We start from the raw sequence: 22,252 nt of genomic DNA on the forward strand, positions 1-22,252 counted from the left end.
GGCCAGAGCGACGTTCCAGGGAAGGTAAGTCCGTGTGACGGGTGTTAGCAGTATTGTGCGCCACGGGCAGCAATTTGCCCGTGATGCATAACCGACGGGGGCGGTACGACGGGGGCGGTATGCTTGCTAGCGATATCGGGACCGATATCGCAGCATGTAAAGTACCCTTAAGACACATCTTTTCCAGGCAACTGCAGTTTTTGTAATACTTGTCATTTCCAGCAAATCGATTAATCAAGAATAAAAATTTTGGTAAAAATTTGGCAAAGTTTGGAGAATTTAAATTTCAAAATATTTTTTCATCTCTTCCTATTATATAAGATTATACAGAATTTTTCTTTAGTTGTTTTGTATTATTTTTGTTTGTGTATGAAGTTACACAGTTTCTGACCTCGCAGAGTTAAATTCCAACGGCTTCCTCATTATTGTCTTTGCTCTTTGCAAAGCATTTACAAAATGCTTAAATTCTTCTGATCTCTTTACAAATCCTTTGGATAAATATCAGTCTTTTAATAATACAGGCATTGTTTGTTCCATTCTTTTGCAGCTAAGGTTAATCTGTCATCACTTTATACATATGAAAGTGACTGCCTGGATACTTATACAACCTGTTTTTTTTTGTTAAAACAAAGAGCCATGATATTTTATAGGGGTGACTGGGAAACTAGGTAAGTATACACTCCGGAATCACAGGTTCTTAATAACAAACCTTAGTTCTGAAAGAAAAAAATGTACAAACAAGAGGTTGGGTGATGTATAGAGCGATAATATAAAACCCTTATCACCTACTAATCTGAGGTTATAATAACAATGACAAGGAAAGAAGCTCTGTCACCGAATGCACTAGGGCCCAGGTAGACCTTCGCGCATATCAACAGGATCTAGAACCACAATGCTCAGAGTAGCCACGGGCTCTCCTGACCGGAGCTTAAAAGCTTCATATATTTCTTGGGTTGGAGATCTGCTGCCAGTCCAACTATTGTGGCCTGAGATCAGACTGACTGAGGTCTTCATGAGCCCTAGGACTGACACTACATCTGTCCCATTCATTCAAGATTCAACCTTGGCCACATTTACCAAAGATTTAGTGGGCCCAATAAAGGTAATATATACATAGACACTATATTATAGATATGTTGGGCGGCATGGTGGCTCAGTGGTTAGCACTGCAGTCTTGTAGCACTGGGGTCCTGTGTTTGAAACCCCCCAAGGACAACATCTGCAAGGAGTTTGTATGTTCTCCCTGTGTTTGCATGAGTTTCCTCCGGGTTCTCCGGTTTCCTCCCACACTCCAAAGACATACAGAGAGGGATATTAGATTGTGAGCCCCAATGGGGACAGTTTTCCTGATGTATGTAAAGCGCTGCGGAATATGTTAGCGCTATATAAAAATAAAGATTTTAAAAAATAAAGATTTATGTTCAAGTTTGGGCACTTATACATTGGTCATTACAATATTGTGGAAGCAATAGGAAGACATCCAAAGAGAAACAAGGGGAAAGCTGCAAGTTATTAGCCCTACATGACTTTAGGTGTGGTCTACTGGAGTCTTAAATTTGCCAGCATCATACATCAGAGTAACAGACTGTGATTTTCACATTGGCTGTGGATCTCCAGTCCGAATTCAACAGCCAATGAGGTTGTTGAGTTCAGGTAAGGAATTCAGTGGCTTTTTTTGGAAATTGTGGTCTGTACACTGACTATGGACTGTGCAAACGCAACCTTTTTAGGTGTTTCTGGCCTTCCCGGCTTTCCTCTACCCAAAGTCAAGAAAGAATGATTGGGGAGATAAAATTCATCTTGTTCTCAAGAAAAATGAACCTCCGACAAAGGAGTCTGATAGCGGCTTATTCTGCTTTTTTTTTCAGAACACACATGCAAGCTTAGCCAAAATTGTATGTATATGGGGAATTGGGCAGAAGCGGACACATTATTGGTGCAATTGGGGCCCAAGACATTGGAGGGCCCATTTCCAGCCCCTGTGCATTATGATGAGCTCTTGGACTGTAAAGGGCCCATATATCGTTCTTGACCAGGGGTTTCTCCTGTCTGTGTCCGACAAGTAGAATGGGAAGTCATAGCTGTTTGCCAGATTAGTGTATGTCATGAGTATGGCCAGGATGAAATAGCAGACAATGAGTGTCTACAGGCTCCTAAAATGTAAATTTGGTACTGGCCCAGGCTCAATAGTGCCGATTGCCATTTTTTTTTTCAATTTGTTGAAATTATATAGAACAGTCTATTGTCATGTAATGTAAACCAGATGTAAAGCAATAATATATTAGAATGTGTGTTTATATTCTGAGTGATCCCATCTACAAGCTTTCGATGTGAAATATTCTTAAACATAAGGACAAAAAACAGCTACAAAAGACAATTATTGTGAGTGGGTGTTGAGAAACAGAATGAGAAGCAAATGTGGTTTTTGAAACAGTCATTTTGTGAAGGGGATTATTCATGCCTAAAGTATGCAGAAACAGTCATTCTAACTAATATACCAGTAAATAAAAAGGAAGACATTTATATTTGCATTTCATAGCTTCAGACAGAAATTGCACAACATTATAAACAATATTTTTGCCATTAACAGCAATATCTTTGTACCGGCCAGTGGAGTGAAATTTCTCTACCAGTAAATGCTATCAATTATGGTAAGTGCCAGGGAATGGAGTAACAACATGCAAAGATGTATGAGTAACGGGACAAAATTCAAAAATAAAAATTACTGTAAAACAATTGCACTTACTAATATACGGTACTTTGATTTTCAGAAAAATGCACAGATTGCTGGATTTCAGCCAACTCCCAAAATTGTCAGCCGGATGACATTTTGCTAAAGGCCGCTTTACACGCTGCGATATCGTTATCGATATCGCTAGCGTGCATACCTGCCCCCATCGGTTGTGCGTCACGGGCAAATCGCTGCCCGTGGCGCACAACATCGCCCGGACCCGTCACACTACTTACCTGCCTAGCGACATCGCTGTGTCTGGCGAACCGCCTCCTTTCTAAGGAGGCGGTTCATTCGGCGTCACAGCGACATCACTAAGCGGCCGCCCAATAGATGCGGAGGGACGGAGATGAGCGGGACGTAACATCCCGCCCACCTCCTACCTTCCTCATTGCCGGCGGCCGCAGGTACGGTGATGTTCCTCGTTCCTGCGGTGTCACACATAGCGATGTGTGCTGCCGCAGGAACGACGAACAACATCGTACCTGCAGCAGCAACGATAATTGGGAATGGACCCCCATATAAATAAAATGTGCATGTCCTAATAACTAAAGCTGTAAGGCTCAATATATGTCTCCCATTTAAAAAGCAAAAGCACAAACAAAAAACAAACAATAGAATTTCCCATCACAATACTCCGTATACATAAGTTGGTATATATTTACAGCACAGTGCTGAATAAATATGATGATTGCAACAACAATCAAAAATATTTAATTACAATTTTGCTTAAAAACAGAATTTCATCATATTAAAATAATTAGCTAAGCATTATAAAGAAGCGACCGAGAATAATAATTAGTAAGCGAGTTACACAGACTGTCCTAAATAGCAGTAGTATACAATACGGTGTGATAATTCACATTTAGGATACCTAGGAGATTTATAAAACCCAAAATCTCATCATATTTTAATCACAGGTAATATAGCTGTAAACAAAGCGTCTATAAATAGTAGTAATAATATCATCTGGCATTCATACATGACTCCGACAACAATTATTTTGAGAATTAGCATGCTGGATATAATTGTGTTGCAGCTATGCGAGGGCATGTTGTACTAGCTGATGCTCAGGGGAATCAATATGTTCAGATTGTATTCTACCACTGAGCCTGTGTTCACATTTATTGGAAAAAGATGGATTATATGTAACGCTGTTACTGTAGGAGACATCGAGAAAACAAGAAAGAAAATGTAATTCTTATGGATTGTTTACACAGCTAATAAAGTTCTTGTGGAGGCAGGTGCGGATAAAGATATTTAAATCCTTCCTCAACTACAGATGATCAAGACGTCTTACACCCGTACAGGCGTAGTCCTGTGTATCCTCCAGCAGAAAAATACCCTTTGTAATAAAATAATTCTACAGGGGCCAAAAATTACTCAACAAAATGACATGCCTATATACACAGGAAGCTATTTACAGCACCATAGGCTTTAACATAGGTTTGAGACATATTAAAGAGGTTTTCTACTTTACCTTCATTTTTAACAAATGCGTTGGGGACATAATTTTGTGGCACTAATATGTAAATACTGTATTATAGATTCTAAGAAGCTTGTTACTGCTGTCCGCCTCCCAGATGTGACAGTTTTCAAAATGGCCGATAAAAGACAGACATGTGACCGGATCTGTCCAATCCAAAAGCAGTAAGCTGTTTTTCAATTGGAGGAGGCTTGTGGACAGACCTGGCCTCTCCGTAATCTGTATTTTGTATAGACTAGGCGTAAGATGGCATAAATGAGCTTGAAGAAAGAAAGTAAACACTTATCTTAGCAAATGCCCCAAAATCAAGACCACAATATATTTAGTAAAATAAAGATGGAAGTTGAAAACCTCCCTAAGCCAGTGACTACCATTTTATTGTCACACTTGAACAGTTTTCCACTCCTATGGTAAATATAGGGGGGTCTAGAAGACTCCACCCTACTATACTGCCTATCAATATATTTTGGATGAGATTTGTTGGCCACCTTGTCAATCATCTTTCAACCTTCTCTACTGCAAAACACTTGTTGTAGAGAGTCCGAATCAAGTTCCTAAGAAATCTGCTGGAAAACAAGCCGATAAACAGTGAACTCCATAGTTGAGAAGCTATTACCATTAAAAAAAACAAACAAAACAAATCTGACCATAAAACAATTTTAGGGGATTTGGTACCTGAAAAACAAATCTTTTTTTGCAAACCAAGAGTTACATAGCAGAGCGTCTGAAAAGGGATTGTCCCACAATTATGACTTTTCACTAGTGATGGGCGAGTGTGCTCGGCACTGCTCATTACTCAATCAAGCATTAGGGTGCCTGGGTACTCACGGTGCTCAGCTGAATATTACAATAACCACAACGCAAAGGCTTGCTTCACTGTATGATATGTGCGGGCACCTCAGAGAGAGCCAGTCGCAGTCTCTGGATGGCTCTCCTGGGGAATCCAACAATATTTTCGGATATAGTGTGACCCAAAAAAACCCTCCCTCCCACCAGAAAGGCTCTGTTTATGGCGGAGACCCGAACAGGCCAATTATTGACACGCTAATGCTTGTTACTTGTGTCGATCTCGTCCAAGCATCTGACCAGCTCGATTCGAGGAACGAGCATTTGAGCATTTTAGTGCTTGCCCATCACTGCATATCACCTATCCACAAGACAGTCTACAAGTTGCTGATCACTGAAGAGCCCACCAATCACAAAAACAGTCAAGTTCTGCTCTATTCAAAGTCTATAGGACTGAGATAGTTGATTACATAGAGACGTATACCCACACTTTTGTATTTGGGAACGGGTGGAGGAGGGTGCCAGAATTGGGGCTCCTCAGCAATTAGCAAATAATGGCCTTTCTTGCACGATAGTTAAGATGGTGGCTTAACATTTTTACAATTTGTAAAGACAGCAAAAGAGTCGGATAGATGCCCTAAGGAGCCCCAGGAATTACATTTTTCTACTGGAAGCTAACTTTACATGATGAAAACCACATGTCATAGAGCCATTACTTTAGATTATTCACAGGGCATATGGTTATACAGAATTTTTCCCATAAAACAATTTCTAACCCAATACAGTTGTAAGGTCTAAAACTATGGCCCACAACAAGACCATCATTATATGGCCCACAACAAGACCACTAATATATGGCCCACAACAAGACCACTATTATCACTAGAAGTCCCAGAGAGGGGTCATTTAACATTTCTACCTTTGAAACCCAGAGACAGGTCGAATGACCTGAAGGATTTTAGCTAACATCCTATAATCACCGTCTTTTGTTTTGTAATTAAGGCCATTACTGTCGTACCACAGGAGGTTGTTGTTTTCCATTGAGTTTAGCTATTTAGTTTCTAGTTAGTTCTATTCAGTTTATCATCAGTCATTTGACCCTCTTTCGGGACTTCAGGGGAGCTCGAAATGTCTGGGACTTCCAGTGTTAAATGGCCCACATTAGGACTACCATTATATGGCCCACAACAAGACCACCATTATATGGCCCACAACAAGACCACCATTATATGGCCAACAACAAGACCACCATTATAGATAGCCATGCAAGCCTCCTCTATAAGCATTGCCAATAAACACCATGATTACATTTGATTCTGAAGAAGTACAAATCATTCACATATTTTGAACAAAGTGAAAGTCAAGTACATGAATAAAGTTCTTTAGTCTATATAAAACTTTATAGAACTTTTTCCGCCTCAACATTACTATTGCTTTCAGTATTATTGCTGACCACTAACAGATACCACCGCATGGAACATCTACAAATACAGACTACCAAAAGTAACTTGTCGTAAGGAAACTTACCAAATTCATCACATATACTGTCATTATCTATAAGGGTGGGGTGGTCAAAAGTGTCCCGACAGTAAAGGATCTTTGTGTTCTTGTTGATGATGGGAATTCCACCTAGTGCCTGAACGAACTGATCCGCCAAAACCGAGGAAGGTTTGGCCTGGATACGTTTCAAAATGGAACGATATCGACAATATTGGGGATAACTCAGCACCATCACGTTTCCCTCGTTTTCATCTTCTCCTGTAATGAAAGAGCATAAATCATTTAAAATGAAAGTCACATAGAACAATTACATTTAGTACATACAATACTGTTCATACAAAAATATCAACGCGCCTAAAATAAATCATAAAAAGTGCTGTTTACACTTCGATATGTACATTTTTTTGTTAAGGTTTTGGCAATATTACATTATTTGAGATTACACGTCTCTTTAAAAGACTTTACCACCAGAAACAGATTTAGTTTTACCTAAAGGAATTATCTAATACCCGGATAACCCCTTCTTAAAAACTATATTCGCCAGAATAAAATAAAAATAACTGAAACTTCCTGCATTATTCCAGCGATGTTAGTTTTGGAGCAACTCAAAGTTGCACAAAAATATTGATTTTGTCATTTTCACACCTTCATGTACAAAGAATGGAAGCCAACCTCTCCCAGTGCCGTAGTAATGCCATTTTGTAATCGCCACCCAAAATAAAAAACAAGTCTGAAGTAGTCACAAATCACCTATTCTAATCCACTGTGATTCACATCCTTATCAACTGTCCGCTATGAAGTTACAACATCTTTCCAACACTTGCTAAATACAAGGGATGACATTATCACACAATTCTCATCAATGACCCTGGCCGGCCACCTGGTCATGACACTGTAGACTTGTGTCCTTCTTGTTAAACAAGACATTCCTTATTGGTTATAATGTCTTTCACGAAGATTAGATCACACACAAAGCGAAATTCCAGAGATCAACTGCTCATAGCCTATGTGTCAGGGTGAAAGAATCCCATGTCTTGCCTTCGATTTCTCACATTCATTCACAGGTGGCCAATGTTATAGATTTTTATTAAATTCCAAGTTTCACGATTTACCTTTATTTCCCAGAGATATATATATATATATATTTTTTTTTTTTTTTATTTTTTTTTTTACTTAAAATTTCAATCTAGACATTAGGATGAATGCTATAACCTTTACATCTTTGATTGAAAAATAAATATACTAGGTTCTTTAGGTTTTATGGTCTCATGGTCGCTCAGTTAAAGTAAACCTGATGGCTGATACATGCCAAGGACCAAGACGCAAGAAAGACTAATCGGACAAGCGAGTCCTCTGCGGCTTCTCTCCGCCTGCTCCACTTCAGTCATGGGTGTCTACCTGCGTATGTATATATAGATGGACCTGTCAATCAAGGGGATAATTCTGGGAGAAGCTGCCAGTTCGACCAGTCTCCTGTATGGCTCGGTCTCCGCTGTAAAGTGTCTGTTACATGCTACCTGTGCATCAATCATCACAAATCAGCTGTCAGGTTCCCTTTAAGGCCCTTTTACATGGGACCATGATAATATAATCATTTTGTCCTTATACAGTTTACATATTGTCAGCAGCAAATCCAGTTTACACTGGTGGATAACACATGCAATCTGATGAATGAGTGTTTGCTTGGTCGTCGGCTGACTGCCATGTCTATTTTTTTAATAATAGCTTATTATAAGCCATGTTAAAGAGTTGGACAGGGTTCTCTATGCCTGGCCAAAGATTAGATAGTACAATACATAGGTGACATAAGAGTGAACACTTGGCTGATGCTTATTAAATTAAGGAGTGTGGGAATTCCACTGCTACACAACTCAATGGCAAGTTAAAGGATGGAAAATGAAAGGCTCAGACAGACAGTATCTCCCAATGCCTCCTGCTAGAACCCCCATACACATTATATAGATGTCAGCCAGTGATAGCCATTCTGGTCTATTCTCTCATACACAAGAGTGCTCGTTCGCGCCTGTGTGCTCTCTGAGAAAGCCGTCAAATTTCTCTTCTGGTGTCTTGTCTCTAGCAGAACAGTGGTTGGCAGCCGAAATCGGACAAACCTGGTCAACATCTCTCCGCTGTTCCAATACACATTACAGTATCGGCCAAACCTGGCAATATTATTAGTCTAATGTGCATGGGGGCTTCAGGGTACTAGCATATAACATCATGATTAGAGATGTGACCCAAATAGTAAAATTCGATGATCGTATTGAACATGGACTTTAAAAAAAAAAATAAATTAGTGTTTGAGTTTGTAGTTCGGGTGCTTTACATATTCCAACCACTCGCTCGAGCATCTCTGTGCTCGGGTACGGTACACTCGGTGCTCGGCACGGTGCGAGCCGGTGGCAGTGTTTGTTTGAAAAGAATGAACATAAGAATAGCAATGACAATATGACTTATTATGTGCAATCTTTTCAAGATTCTTTTAACTGTTTCAAACTTCAAAATCTATGGTTAAAAGAGGTGACCTGACCATTTTTCAGACGGTTTCCGTACGGAAGCCACCCACTAGTATACACAATGTGAAAAAGATCTGCCACCGCCACAAACGGCACAAGAGACTCTGAAAAAAGATGCTTCAGGAAAAACACCGGCATCTAAAAGACATCATAATTAGCAATGGGCAAATAGTAACTAGTCGTGCTCAGAATTTCGCAGCGAATCCCAAAGTATTCTTCCGGTATTCGTCACGAATAACAAACCTAATGCAAATCAATAGGGAAATAAGAGCATTTTTCTTGCCGTGACAAATACCGGAATAATACTCGGTATTTGGTAAGCATTATCTGAACACTAATAGTTACTATTTGCCCATCTCTAACCATAGCCTTAACCCCTTGATGGCGAGACCAATTTTCTGTTTTCACATTTTTGTTTTGTCCTCCCCTTCTTCTCAAAGCCATAACTATTTTATTTTTCTGTCCACATACCGTAGGTAAGTGAGCACTTGCTTATTGTGGGGTGAGATGTATTTTTCAGTAACACCATTCATTTTATCATTTTACCACAGATCATACAGTAAAATGGGGAAAAATTCGACAAATAGAGAAATTGTGAAAAAAAACCCCTAGAATTCTTTGTTTTTTTTTAGGAATTATTTTTACGATATACATTTTATGGTAAAAATCAACCTGCAATATGATTCTCCTCATCAGTACGATTATGGTGACACCAAGGTGAGTATAAGCTTTTTATTTTATCACGGGCAAACATGTGGAATGAGAATGGCTTGTCCTAAAAGTGGACTATTCCTTTAAGAAGTGCCATAGACATTAAATTATCAGCAGGATTGGTCAAATATATCTCTGACTTTAATCTAAGGTGTATGGTCAGATTACGGTTAGTGAGATATGGGATAGCTATCTAAGTAGCCAAGATATTATTCCTATGAGACACAATATAGGTATAAATAAGACCTACCCTGGAAATAAGCCCTAGCATGATTTTACAGGCTTTTTGGAGAATACTTGAAATATAAGCCCTATTCCAACAATAATTCCTATTTATGGCCGGCGTTAGGAGGAGTCAAACTGCACAATTTCTCAGCGATTACACTCTCTTAGTTGTACTCCGAGGTTAAGTGGTACTTTGCACGTTGCGACATCGCTAGTGTGATATCGTCGGGGTCAAATTGAAAGTGACGCACATCCGGCGCCAGTAACGACGTCGCAACGTGTAAAGCCTAGAAGCACCGATAAACGATCGCAAAAGCGCCGAAAATCGGTGATCTGTGTAGTGTCGGTCATTTCCATAATTTCGCTGCAGCGACAGGTACGATGTTGTTCCTCATTCCTGCGGCAGCACACATCGCTGTGTATGAAGCCGGAGGAGCGAGGAACATCTCCTTACCTGCGTCCCGCCTGCAATGAGGAAGGAAGGAGGTGGGCGGGATGTTTACGTCCCGCTCATCTCCGCCCCTCTGCTTCTATTGGCCGCCTGCCGTGTGACGTCGCTGTGACGCCGCATGACCCGCCCCCTTAGGAAGGAGGCGGGTCGCCAGCCAGAGCAACGTCACAGGGCAGGTAAGTGCGTGTGAAGCTGCTGTAGCGATAAGATCGCAGCTGCGACAGGGGCGGGGACTATCATGCTCGGCATCGCTACAATCGGCTAGCGATGTCGCAGCGTGCAAAGTACCCCTTAGAATGTATAAGGACCTTTGATTACATCATGTCACAAGTCTGTGAAGTTATCAAAGGTCTCTTAATTGCAGGAGTCTAAAAGAACTAACATGAGATAGGCTGGTATGCAGGGCTGCATTAGGGGGAAGCGAGAGCAAACTGGGCAATTTCACAGGGCCCCCATCCTCCTAGTGGCCCCAGCGTTTATAACCCAAGGATAGTTCTGCTTAAGGACCTTTGTAACATTACCATGTCATGTGACCAAAGGTCTCTTAATTGCAGGAGTCTACAGCTGAAGAGAGAGGCTGGTGTGTGTATGTGTAGATAGAAAGATAAATGATAGATAGATAGATAGATACACACACGTGTTACACACAGGGTTTGGAGACTTACCATATGTTAATCTTCCAGAATGCAATATGACTATATTTGAATAAAAGTTTATTTTTAAGTTCAAGAATAAATGTGGATTGTTGTTCATGGGAAAATATAAGACATCCCCTGAAAATAAGCCCTAGCGCATCTTTCGGAGCAAAAAAATAATATAAGACCCTGTCTTATTTTCGGGGAAACACGGTATAAAGAGCACAAATGGCAAAGCGATGCCTAAATGCAGTAAATAGATATTGCACATAAATATAGAAACACACATACTACATTTTAAATATAAGGACTAGGGATGATCGAAAACTTCAATTATTCGGCTTTGTGAATATTTTCCGAATACCTCGCCGCTATTCGATTATTCGTGAATATTCGATGCGCAACGTAAGTCTATGGGAAACTCGAATAACAACTATTCGGAACTATTCTATGCTTCCCATAGAATTACATTGCGCATTGAATAGTCGAATAGCGGCAAGGTACTCGGAAAATATTTGCAAAGCCGAATAATCGAAGTATTCGATCATCCCTAATAAGGACACAAAATGCTCAATTAAAGAAGTTTGAGTAGCATCACTGTTTGTCTACTTTTTAAAGGGATTGTCCATTTACTATAGCACAAGAAGAACAGAGAAGAGCGATTTACATAGTTAGGACTCCATTAAATAGAAGACAGTGGACAGTAAAATCTCAACTCAAACAGGTGAGAGCAGGGGGACATTTAATTTTAGAGACTACAGCATGCTTGTTCCATATTGTTAGGGAAAGTCGATCGTCTTGCCATATAATAGCCATTTACAAAAAGTTCATTTTATTCTTTTTCTTTGTATGTGAAGCTCTATAAAGAACAGACAGGGAAGGCGCCCAGTGTTCTAAAAAAGAAGCAAATACAAAAGTGTAAATAAAATTTTGTTTCCAGTTCAAAGTCAATTGAGATTTTTGATGTAGTTTTGCCGTTCGAGCTGGTAAGAGAAAGAAATGAAGTAATGTCTTTTATTTCACTTTGCATCTTGGCACTGCCATTTAATCTTTGAAGAGGTTGAAAAACATTGCTCATTCTTGAAAACAGAATGTTCTCTTTTCCAGGATTCCTAGTAACAATCCAGAAATATGAAATAAAACATGCCGTAAATGTACAGAACAGAGCCGTGTTCAGCGGTATATTTAGACTGTCCTGAATTAATTCAATCATTGGCCCGACTGTGGCTTTTACACAAGTTTCTACTTATTTTACTTGTGGCCTCTTTAATTTGCAAAAGTAAAGTGAATTCAGAAAAAATCGTTTGATCAACTATTTGATATTTTTGATAAGATAATTTTACCAAGATGACCAACACTGCTGCTGTCAAGCGGGGAAGTACCAAGAATGGCAAAAGGTGACCCCTGACCAATCCTACTTCTGGTCCCTGGGGTTCCTCACCACCCTAGATAGGTTTCACACCTATGCGCTGAGACGGATACCTGACCCTTGATATCCCAAGTGCTGGGCCATAAATAGGGAACAGATGGGATGAGCTCTTCGTAAACCCCAGTAAACACTATAGACATAACAAAAATGACCCACAGGGGGAAAACGCATGAACTACTTATTTCCAGATGACACAGGTAGAAGTTCAGCAAAGTTTTCACTAACGGCACCACAGAGGAGTACAAGCCACCTGCTGCAACTATGGCTTGAATGAACTGAAAAATATCACCAGCACCAGTCCAAGGAGGGAAGAGGTATTTTACACTAGAAGTCCCAGAAATTTCGAGCTCCCCACTGAAGTCCCGAAATAGGGTCAAATGACCCTTAGTCCAAACTGAATAGGACTAACTAGAAACTAAATGGCTAAACTCAATGGAAAACAACAACCTCCTGTGGTGCGACAGTAATGACCTTAATTACAGAACAAAAGACGGTGATTATAGGATGTTAGCTAAAATCCTTCAGGTCATTCGACCCGTCTATGGGTTCCAAAGGTAGAAATGTTAAATGACCCCTCTCTGGGACTTCTAGTGTTAAGTACCAAGAGAATGCTGATGATCAGCAGCTGGGTGGAAGGTGAGCTCCTGCTGGGTCCAAAATGGGGAGAGAGGAATCCAGGAAAGCTACCTATTGCAATAAATACTGACCGCAGGAACAATGGCATGTTTGGAGCATTCTGCGCAGCCAGATGCTGTGACCTTCTATGGCCAGAAACCACATGACTGTCTGACACACGTGACACACTCGTGACAGCTGGTTAAAGCGATGGATAGTGTCCTTGATTTTTAAAGTCAAAGGGGTCATTTCTATGGACATTTTTTTTCCTTAAAATCATATACTTTGGGCTAAAAAAAAGTCCAACATTTTTTTCAATTGGATTTCATTAAACATTGCACTTTTTGGCTTTTACAGGCTTTTGTTTACCTGCAAATTCAGGTAAAAAAAAGCTGAGGTCATAAATCAGCTGAGAAAAGTTAAAAAAGGACATGAAAGCGTTCTAAACTCTCCCGTCAGAATGAGTTCACTGACGGATTCTCAGGTAACACAATCTGTAGTCAGAAATAGACTGTGTGATACAGAGGCTATAGAAGACAAACACAGCAAACGTTTAAGCCACATATACATAAATTTAAGTAAGAAAACAAACTGTTCTCAAAAGTTGGCAACACAGAAAATTGCATGATATCAATAACCAACCAGATGTAAGATGCTATATCTCACGAGCAGTAGAAATAAATTCGGCACTCCCAAATGATGGAAAAAATGTTGACATTTTATTTACAGTGGCAAACCAGAAAATGAGACGGTTTGGTCTTATAATCAGACCTTTATCAGTTAACAGATTGCCCAGGAATACAGAGTAAAGGGTGCTTTACACGAGATCGATAGCACCCGCCCCCGTCGTTTGTGCGACATGTGGTGATCTCTGCCGTAGCAAACAATATCGCTACGGCACCGTCACACGCACATACCTGTTCAGAACGTCGCTGTGGCCGCCGAACAATCCCTCCTTCAAAGGGGAGGTGCGTTCGGCGTCACAGCGGCGTCACTAAATGGCCGCCCATTAGAAGAGGAGGGGCGGAGATGAGCAGCCGGAACATCCCACCCACCTCATTCCTTCCTCCTTTCCAGTGGACGCAGGTAGGATGATGTTCGTCATTCCTGCGGTGTCACACACAGCGATGTGTTGTGCCACAGGAACGACGAACAACCTGCGGAATGAAACACCGACATTATGATTAGGAGCGACGTGTCAACGATCAACGTTTTTTGCCGTTTTTGCGATCTTGATTGTCGCTCCTAGCTGTGATGTCGCTAATGACGTCAGATGTGCATCACAAACACCGTGACCTCGACGATATATTGTTAGAGATGTCGCAGCGTGTAAAGCACCCTTAAGATTCAGGGCAGGAAAATGTCAACAGTTTCCACTGCTACGAACCAAAGAGTGCGTGAAGACCGAAACGTCTAATTTTTGGGATTGCCAAGGTAAATTCATTTACATCATTCTTTTCCATCATTTTGGGGTGCTGAATTAATTTCTACTGCATTTATGGGTTTAGATCCTATTTGTGCACCCCACAAACCAGAAGTACCATGGTTATTATGCTACATCTCATGAGTTAACCTGTGTAATCTCACCCCCACCACTGACATATTTTACAGTGTACATAGGGAGCTGCCAGGTTTGTGGGTGGAGTCTACAGAGCTCAGTAGTTTTAGGTCGGCTATATCTACATCAGACAAACAGGGATTCTATCAAAATTATACTAAGCAGCTCAGTAATTGATAAATCGCTGAAAGCAGGCTTTTTTAAAGGGAACCTGTCAGGTGCAATATGCACCCAGAACCACGAGCAGTTCTGGGTGCATATTGCTTATCCCTGCCTAACTGTCCCTGTATACACTAGCATAGATAAAGAGATCTTTAGAAAAGTATTTCTAAAGATCTTTCTCGTATGCTAATGAGCGAGGGGACTAGTCCCCTGGGCGTTAGTTCCCCAGGCTAGTCGGCTCCATTAGCATGTTAGTACACTTCTGTGGGCGTGCTAACATGCTATGAATACGCAGCGTCACAGGATGATCTCACTCACCTCTCTGCTGTCATCGCTGCCCGACACTGGATTTCTGCTCAGTGTACATGACCCCGGAGTTTGGGTCATGCGCACTACTTCAGTTTGAAGCCAGGACTCATACACCAGGCTTCATAGTGCGCATGACCCAAACTCCGGGGTCATGCGCACTGAGCTGAAATCCAGTGTTGGGCAGCGATGGCGGCGGAGAGGTGAGTGAGATTATCTCTGATGCTGCACATTCATTAGCATGTTAGCACACCCAAAGGGTTGTACTAACATGCTAATGGAGTCGACCAGCCAGGGGAACTAACGCTCTTGGGACTAGTCCCCTCGCTCATTAGCATACGATATAAGATCTTTAGAAATTCTTTTCTAAAGATCCCTTTATCTATGCTAGTGTATACAGAAACGGTTAGGTAGGGATTAGTAATATACACCCAGAACTGCTCATGGTTCTGGGTGCATATTGCACCTGACAGTTCCCTGTAACCTATGTAATGCTGCACTTACCCTGCTTCTACCACCATCCCCTGATGACATTTCATTTCTGGGAAAGAGGAGGTGGTGTCAGAAGCCGGGATGGTGGCAGCAGTGACTGAAGATGCTAGCTATAGGGACAGAAGCTGCAGTCACTTCTCTTCTGCCACTACTGAAACAGAATGTCATCTGATGGTGGCGGCAACAGAAGCTGTGGTAAGTGACATCCTGTTTCGGGGGGGGGTTATAAAATCTAAAAAGAATGACTACAGCACCAGCCTCTTGTGATGTCCCGTGTAGGACTCCCCTCAACCGAAACATCACAGGAAGTAAAGTTAAAAAAGAACATATATTGAAGAGCAGGATATGGGGCACAGTAGGGAAATTCGTAATAAAGAAAAAGGGGTTAGGACCCTAAGATAAATATTTATAAACAGCAGTATAGGTGTCGGGAAAGCCTTTTAATTGCTTATTTTTACTATATACAAGCCACAATACATAATTTAAGGTCTTTTTCACTTCTGTGCTATGGGCTTTAGAAGCTAAGGCTGGCGTCACACGGTACGATCTATCGTGCAATCGCACCAGCGATCGTACCCGCCTCCGTCGTTTGTGCGTCACGGGCAATTAGTTGCCCATGGCGCACAAAGTCGGTAACCCCCTGTCACACATACCTCCCGGACGACGTCGCTGTGGGCGGCGAACATCCTCTTCCTGAAGGGGAAGGGACGTTCGGCGTCACAGCGACGTCACACAGCCGCCGGCCAATAGCAGCGGAGGGGCGGAGATGAGCGGGACATAACATTCCGCCCACCTCCTTCCTTCTGCATTGCCGGCGGGATGCAGGTAAGCTGCAGTTTGTCATTCCCGGGGTGTCACATGGAGCGATATGTGCTGCCTCGGGAACGATGAACAACCAGAGCACAGAAGGAGGACCAACATTTTGAAAATGAATGACGTGTCAACGAGCAACGATAAGGTGAGTATTTTTGCTCGTTCACAGTCGTTCGGAGGTGTCACACGGTACGACATCTCTAACGATCCCGTATGTGCGTCACGAATTCTGTGACCCTGCCGACATATCGCACGATATATCGTACTGTGTGACGTCGGCATAAGGCCACAAATTCTGTCAAAAGTGACAGCACTGACAGACCCCATTATAAATCAGTAGGGTCCACCGGGCGCCAATTGGGTCCATCATTTGACGGATTGTTCTGATTCATCTACTTCATCAGTGGAGCAAAACAATGGGATTGAACAATGCAGATGTTAAAAAAAACAGACCATTAATAGAATCTCTAAAAATATTTATTCTAATCCCATACTGGATAAATTCTGCAGAAACCGGGCTGTTTAGGATTTGTTAAACTGACCACCAAATCCAAACTGAATGAAATGAATCCCTCTCATGCCCCGGGACACTGTCAGCTTTATATAAATTGACTTGAAGTTATTAGTCATTTTTAAGATTTCTTCAAGTAAACTAATTGGTACAATAGTCTTGTCCTCGCTCATTTGTGGTTCAGGGCACAGACATTTTTCACATAACTAACATAATTTTAGAATAAATGAGCTGTTCTCTTCCATTTTTCATGGTGAACTAAAGAAACAGTGATAATCAGTTAGCAGTTTGTATCTTATGCATTGTGAAATAACACAGATCTAGGCACAACTTCACTTCTGCAGAGATTTCATGTATGCATTTACAGAGGATCTGTTAGTTCTCCTGAAATGTCTGTTTTCGCAGATAAATTACCTATAAGAACTCGGGAATATCACTTTAACATCTGTATATATTGTTATTACTCTTACAGATTTATCAATAAATTGCCGGCTGAGTTTCACTATTCTTCATAGCAAAAGGGTGTGTCCCTAATACTCAACACTGATTGGACAGTATAAAGGCGGGCTCGGACACACCTCCAGCTCTAAGCGCCCAGAAGTAAATTTTTTCAGAAGTTTCTAGTAAGAATAACAGAGGAACGGCACAATGTAGAATTATAAAATAAGCTATAAATTTGGTGCTAAAACAGTATTTTAGTGGAAAAAAATATATTTTTTTTGTTTTCACAATCCAAGGCCAGTCACGAGACTTGCATCGCATCACCCAGACAGGAGCGTCTCAGCTGCATAGAAATACATGCAGCCGACCAGCTCCTGTCAGCAGAGTATGCGGCTATCCTGGGTGATGCGAAGCGAAACTCGCACGAGTCTCTCGCAAGTGTGACTCTGGCCTAAATGTTATAACGTTTTGGGATCACCTATAGGGTAGAAATGCTCAATACACCAAGAGATGAATTCCTTGAAGGGTCTAGTTTCCAAATAGAGGTCATTTGTTGGGGGGTTGTAAGCAGGAGCGATGCCGGGCTGTGATGCTGGGCTGTGATGAGTGGTGAAACTCCATCCACAGCCCAGTCACTCAGGAAGACTGGGGCCGGCCGCGGTGATGTCAGATCAACTGGAAGTTGATGTGACATCACCAAACATCAGAGGTCACGGAACCCGGGGGGGGTCACGTGAAAGGGATGAGCGGACCGCAATAGCATTGCTCACAGAGGCGCTATTGGCAACACAAGGTATTTAGTAAAGAAAAACAAAGGGGGGAAAGAAAGTGCCAATAACAGGGGATCATCAAACAACCAATCATGTATCAAAAAGTTATATAAATTTTATTGGTATAGACACATACAAATACACATTACAAGGTAGTTTGAAACCATAGAAAAACATTTTTTTCTATGGTTTCAAACCACCTTGTAATTTGTATTTGTATGTGTCTATACCAATAAAATTTATATAACTTTTTGATACATGATTGGTTGTTTGATGATCCCGTTATTAGCACTTTCTTTCCCCCCTTTTTTTTCTTTATTAACTTTTCCCTTAAGTTCCGGGGGGTGATCCCTGGGTATTTTATGGTGCCCTCCTCTTTTCATACTTTTCATACTTCACAACACAAGGTATTTGAGAGAAACCTTGTTTCTCAGCATAATATTGATGTGCCTATGACAACTAATTAGTGAACCACCTCTTTAAGGTCAAAATTAACTTAGTCATTAAGGGGTTAAGAAATACAAATACGCCCACATTCTCCACACCTCCCCGCCAAAAAAAAAAAATAAAAAAAAAAAATAAAAAATAAAAAAATAATAATAATAATAAAATATATATACGGTATATATATATATATATATATATATATATATATATATATATATACGGTATATATATATATATATATATAGATATATATATATATAGATATTTATTTTGATATTCGAAGTTGATCAGAGTTTGATCAGGGCAGGATCTGTGTTTCTCGTACATAGAGAAATAAATAAAAAGTTTCTCCAACTTCTCCATTATGACAGTTGGTGAAAATTGTACTGCTCTCGGATATCATCAGAGACCCATAGACTCGGATCAAAATAGGAAATGTCTCCTCAATACACTGCAGATTGCACCGTCTGCGAAAAATCAAGCACATGTGAATGGCTCCATGGACTATTACAGGCACAAGTTCTATTCGTGAAAATAACGAATGGCACTTGTATGCAAAAATCGGATGTGTGATTGAGCCCTAAGTTCTACAACTACCGGTAAAAAATTGTAAGATACATTTGTACAATAGAATTATGGAATTTCTATTTTAGCCATTTCTCTCTTCTGAGTAGCTCGACTATTAGCGCTTTAAATATCCAGCCGCCGTGTTAATTGTTAAGAGTCATGAAGACAATGATTAATATGTTTCACTGTAACCTTATAATCCAACCATATGTTTTCAATCTTGGGCTCCTTTCTTATGAATATTATTAGTTCAGCCGGCCAAGTGACTGTCTCCATTATGTATTTAAGCAACGGGTACACCTTAAATGAGTGTTTTCGAGAGCAATTTTCCTGCATGCAAATATTTAAGCACAAACCATTTCTAAAGAACCTTCCACCGCCCTTCTATCACACACACACCGGGTTTACATACGCACACACACAACCATGAATTATTTACATTTACATTCAGATCCAGTCTGTTGTATGGAAGGTATTATTTTTCCAGACAGACTCTTACAATTGCCTAAAGGCTCCTGAACTTACATCTGCAGGGAAAAACAGGTGTCCAGTTTATACACAGTTTAAAACTAAATGTACAAAAAAAACCTCTAAACCAAAAGTTGTAATTAGTGGGGAAAGGACGCCAAAGTCATTTAGTATATCTTGCAGAAGTAACCAGAAAAATAAATCTAAGTTTAATGTCTTAAAAACATCTGTGGTTTTCGAAAGAGAAAATTCTCACCAACCCTTGGATACAACCATTTATATCTTAGAAAAGGTTACTCTTGAACTGTTGGGTAAAATACATATTTCCACAGGGGACAAAAGCAATTTTTTCAAGTGATTCAGCATAGTCTATTCTTAAGAGTTGTGCCACCAGATTTCACAATAAAAACTTAATACATTATTAAATATGTCTATAAGATCTAATGACGCATTGTTAGGCGGGCTTTACACGTTGCGACATCTTTAGCAATTGCTAGCGATGTCGAGCGCGATAGCACCCGCTCCTGACGTAAATGTGTGATGCTGCAGGAACGACAAACAACATCGTACCTGCAGCAGTAATGACATTACGGAAATGAACGACGTGACACAGATCCGTGATTTTTTAACGCTTTTGCGCTCGTTCATCGTCGCACCTAGGATTTAAACATTGCGATGTCGCTACCGGCGCTGGATGTTTGTCACTAACCACGTGACCCCAACGATATATCAGTAGCGATGTCGCAACATGTAAAGCCCGCCTAACGCTAGGTACGTGGAAGTACCAAGCGATCGGCAAATGGGAAGGGGATCCCTGTGTTTAGGGAAGAGGAAAGTAGTGATCCCTGATCAATCCTATAGCTTGTCCCTGGGGTCCCCCACTACCCTAGATAGGTTCTGCACCTATGCGATTTGACTTGACTTCTTCATTTCATAAGAATTAACTTTTATTGTGAATATTTAAAATCATGCTTAAAAACACGTCTGGTCTTACGCGTTTCAAGCTCCTAAGAGCTCTTACTCATTTGCTATGAGTAAGAGCTCTTAGGAGCTTGAAACGCGTAAGACCAGACATGTGTTTTTAAGCATGATTTTAAATATGCACAATAAAAGTTAATTCTTATAAAATTAAGAAGTCTGACGTGGATTAAAAAGTCAAATCGGATGTTGCTGAACAACCCTTTTCTTGAATTCTGTTGGAACCACTACTCAAGAGCCGGCCTGTTGTTTGCCTGTGCATTGACCACTATTAATGGACTTGGAATGGGTGAGCTGAATTCCCCCCTCTTTTTCCTTCTTGTAATGTGTCTGCACCTATGTGTCGAGCCGGAAACCTAAATTTACAATTTGCCTAAGGCAATTAGATCCCCAAACTAAAGACTAATCTATTAATATATAACTTTTAATCAACTTATTAAGATAATGGGACAAACACAATTAAAAACGCAGAGCGCAGTGATGTGTCTTATGTCACATAAGCCATTATTTTAGCCACATGGGATTCTCTATTCAGACTCACTGTTCCTATGTCTCTGGCTAGCTAATGTGTTGTTCCTACAGTAGATAATCACTGCGATCGCTAATTTAAAAAGACATTCAGTAGCCGGAAACCTGACCCTAGGTATCCCTTGTGCTGAACCCTAAATAGGGAATTGGTGGGATGAGCTCTTCATTAACCCCACTAAACAACTATGGAAGACACAAGGGGGACACAGGGGGAAAAAGCATGAACTACTTATCTATAGGTGACTCAGGCAGGAGTTCAGTAAGCTTTAGGAACAATACTACAGATGAGAACAAGCCACTTGCTTGCAACCAGAGCTAATTTTTAGATATGAAGGACTGGAGAAAACGGGTTTAATGCCGCGCTAAAAACCACGAGCATGTATAAATCAAATTATTCTCTTTATTTAGATCATTCCTACGCGTTTCAGAGGCTCATCTGCCTCCTTCCTCAGGGAAAAGACTTTTTTTGTTTTTTTTTTTTTTTTTTTTTTTTTATAGACCAGGTGAGTGCTGCTGAGAGCAGTTCTGCTATTTATATGTGAGGCCGCATGGCACATTTTATAAAAATATTTTAGTGTAGGACTGCTTCAAATGAGATTTGCCGTGACGTGGCGAAGCAGCTCAAGAAATTGCAATTTTTTGCCAAAAATCTCCAAAAAATTTTTTTTTTTTTTTTTTTTTTTTTTTTTTTTTTTTTTTTTTTTTATAGACCAGGTGAGTGCTGCTGAGAGCAGTTCTGCTATTTATATGTGAGGCCGCATGGCACATTTTATAAAAATATTTTAGTGTAGGACTGCTTCAAATGAGATTTGCCGTGACGTGGCGAAGCAGCTCAAGAAATTGCAATTTTTTGCCAAAAATCTCAAAAAAAATTTTTTATAATGCAGTTTGGAATATTTGATGCCTTAGTGCACATTGGTGCTGGCTCTTTGTTGTTTCTTTGTTGAATTGGTCGGTGGTTGACCTCCACCTTGCTATGCACCCCAATTTGGGATGTATTCCATCTGTATAGATTTTGGCGTTTGGTGACTGTTCACATTGGGTCATCAGGCTTTGTCCACAGGCTATATATATACTTCATGCAGCATTTGCTTGGACCTGTCCCGCCCACAGCCATGACTCAGTC

General features: G+C 40.6%; 1 protein-coding gene across 1 annotated transcript in view; it reads right to left on the reverse strand.

The window, feature by feature from the left end:
- Window positions 1–22,252, reverse strand: part of ARID5B (AT-rich interaction domain 5B) — a 447,066-nt gene that overhangs the window by 254,346 nt on the left and 170,468 nt on the right. The window contains exon 4 of the mRNA XM_075348661.1: window positions 6,531–6,761. Within this exon, the coding sequence (XP_075204776.1) occupies window positions 6,531–6,761 (231 nt within the window). The remainder of the gene's footprint in view (window positions 1–6,530; window positions 6,762–22,252) is intronic.

Source organism: Anomaloglossus baeobatrachus, chromosome 5 (genome assembly GCF_048569485.1).
Source record: "Anomaloglossus baeobatrachus isolate aAnoBae1 chromosome 5, aAnoBae1.hap1, whole genome shotgun sequence".
NCBI classification, from domain to species: Eukaryota; Metazoa; Chordata; class Amphibia; order Anura; family Aromobatidae; genus Anomaloglossus; species Anomaloglossus baeobatrachus.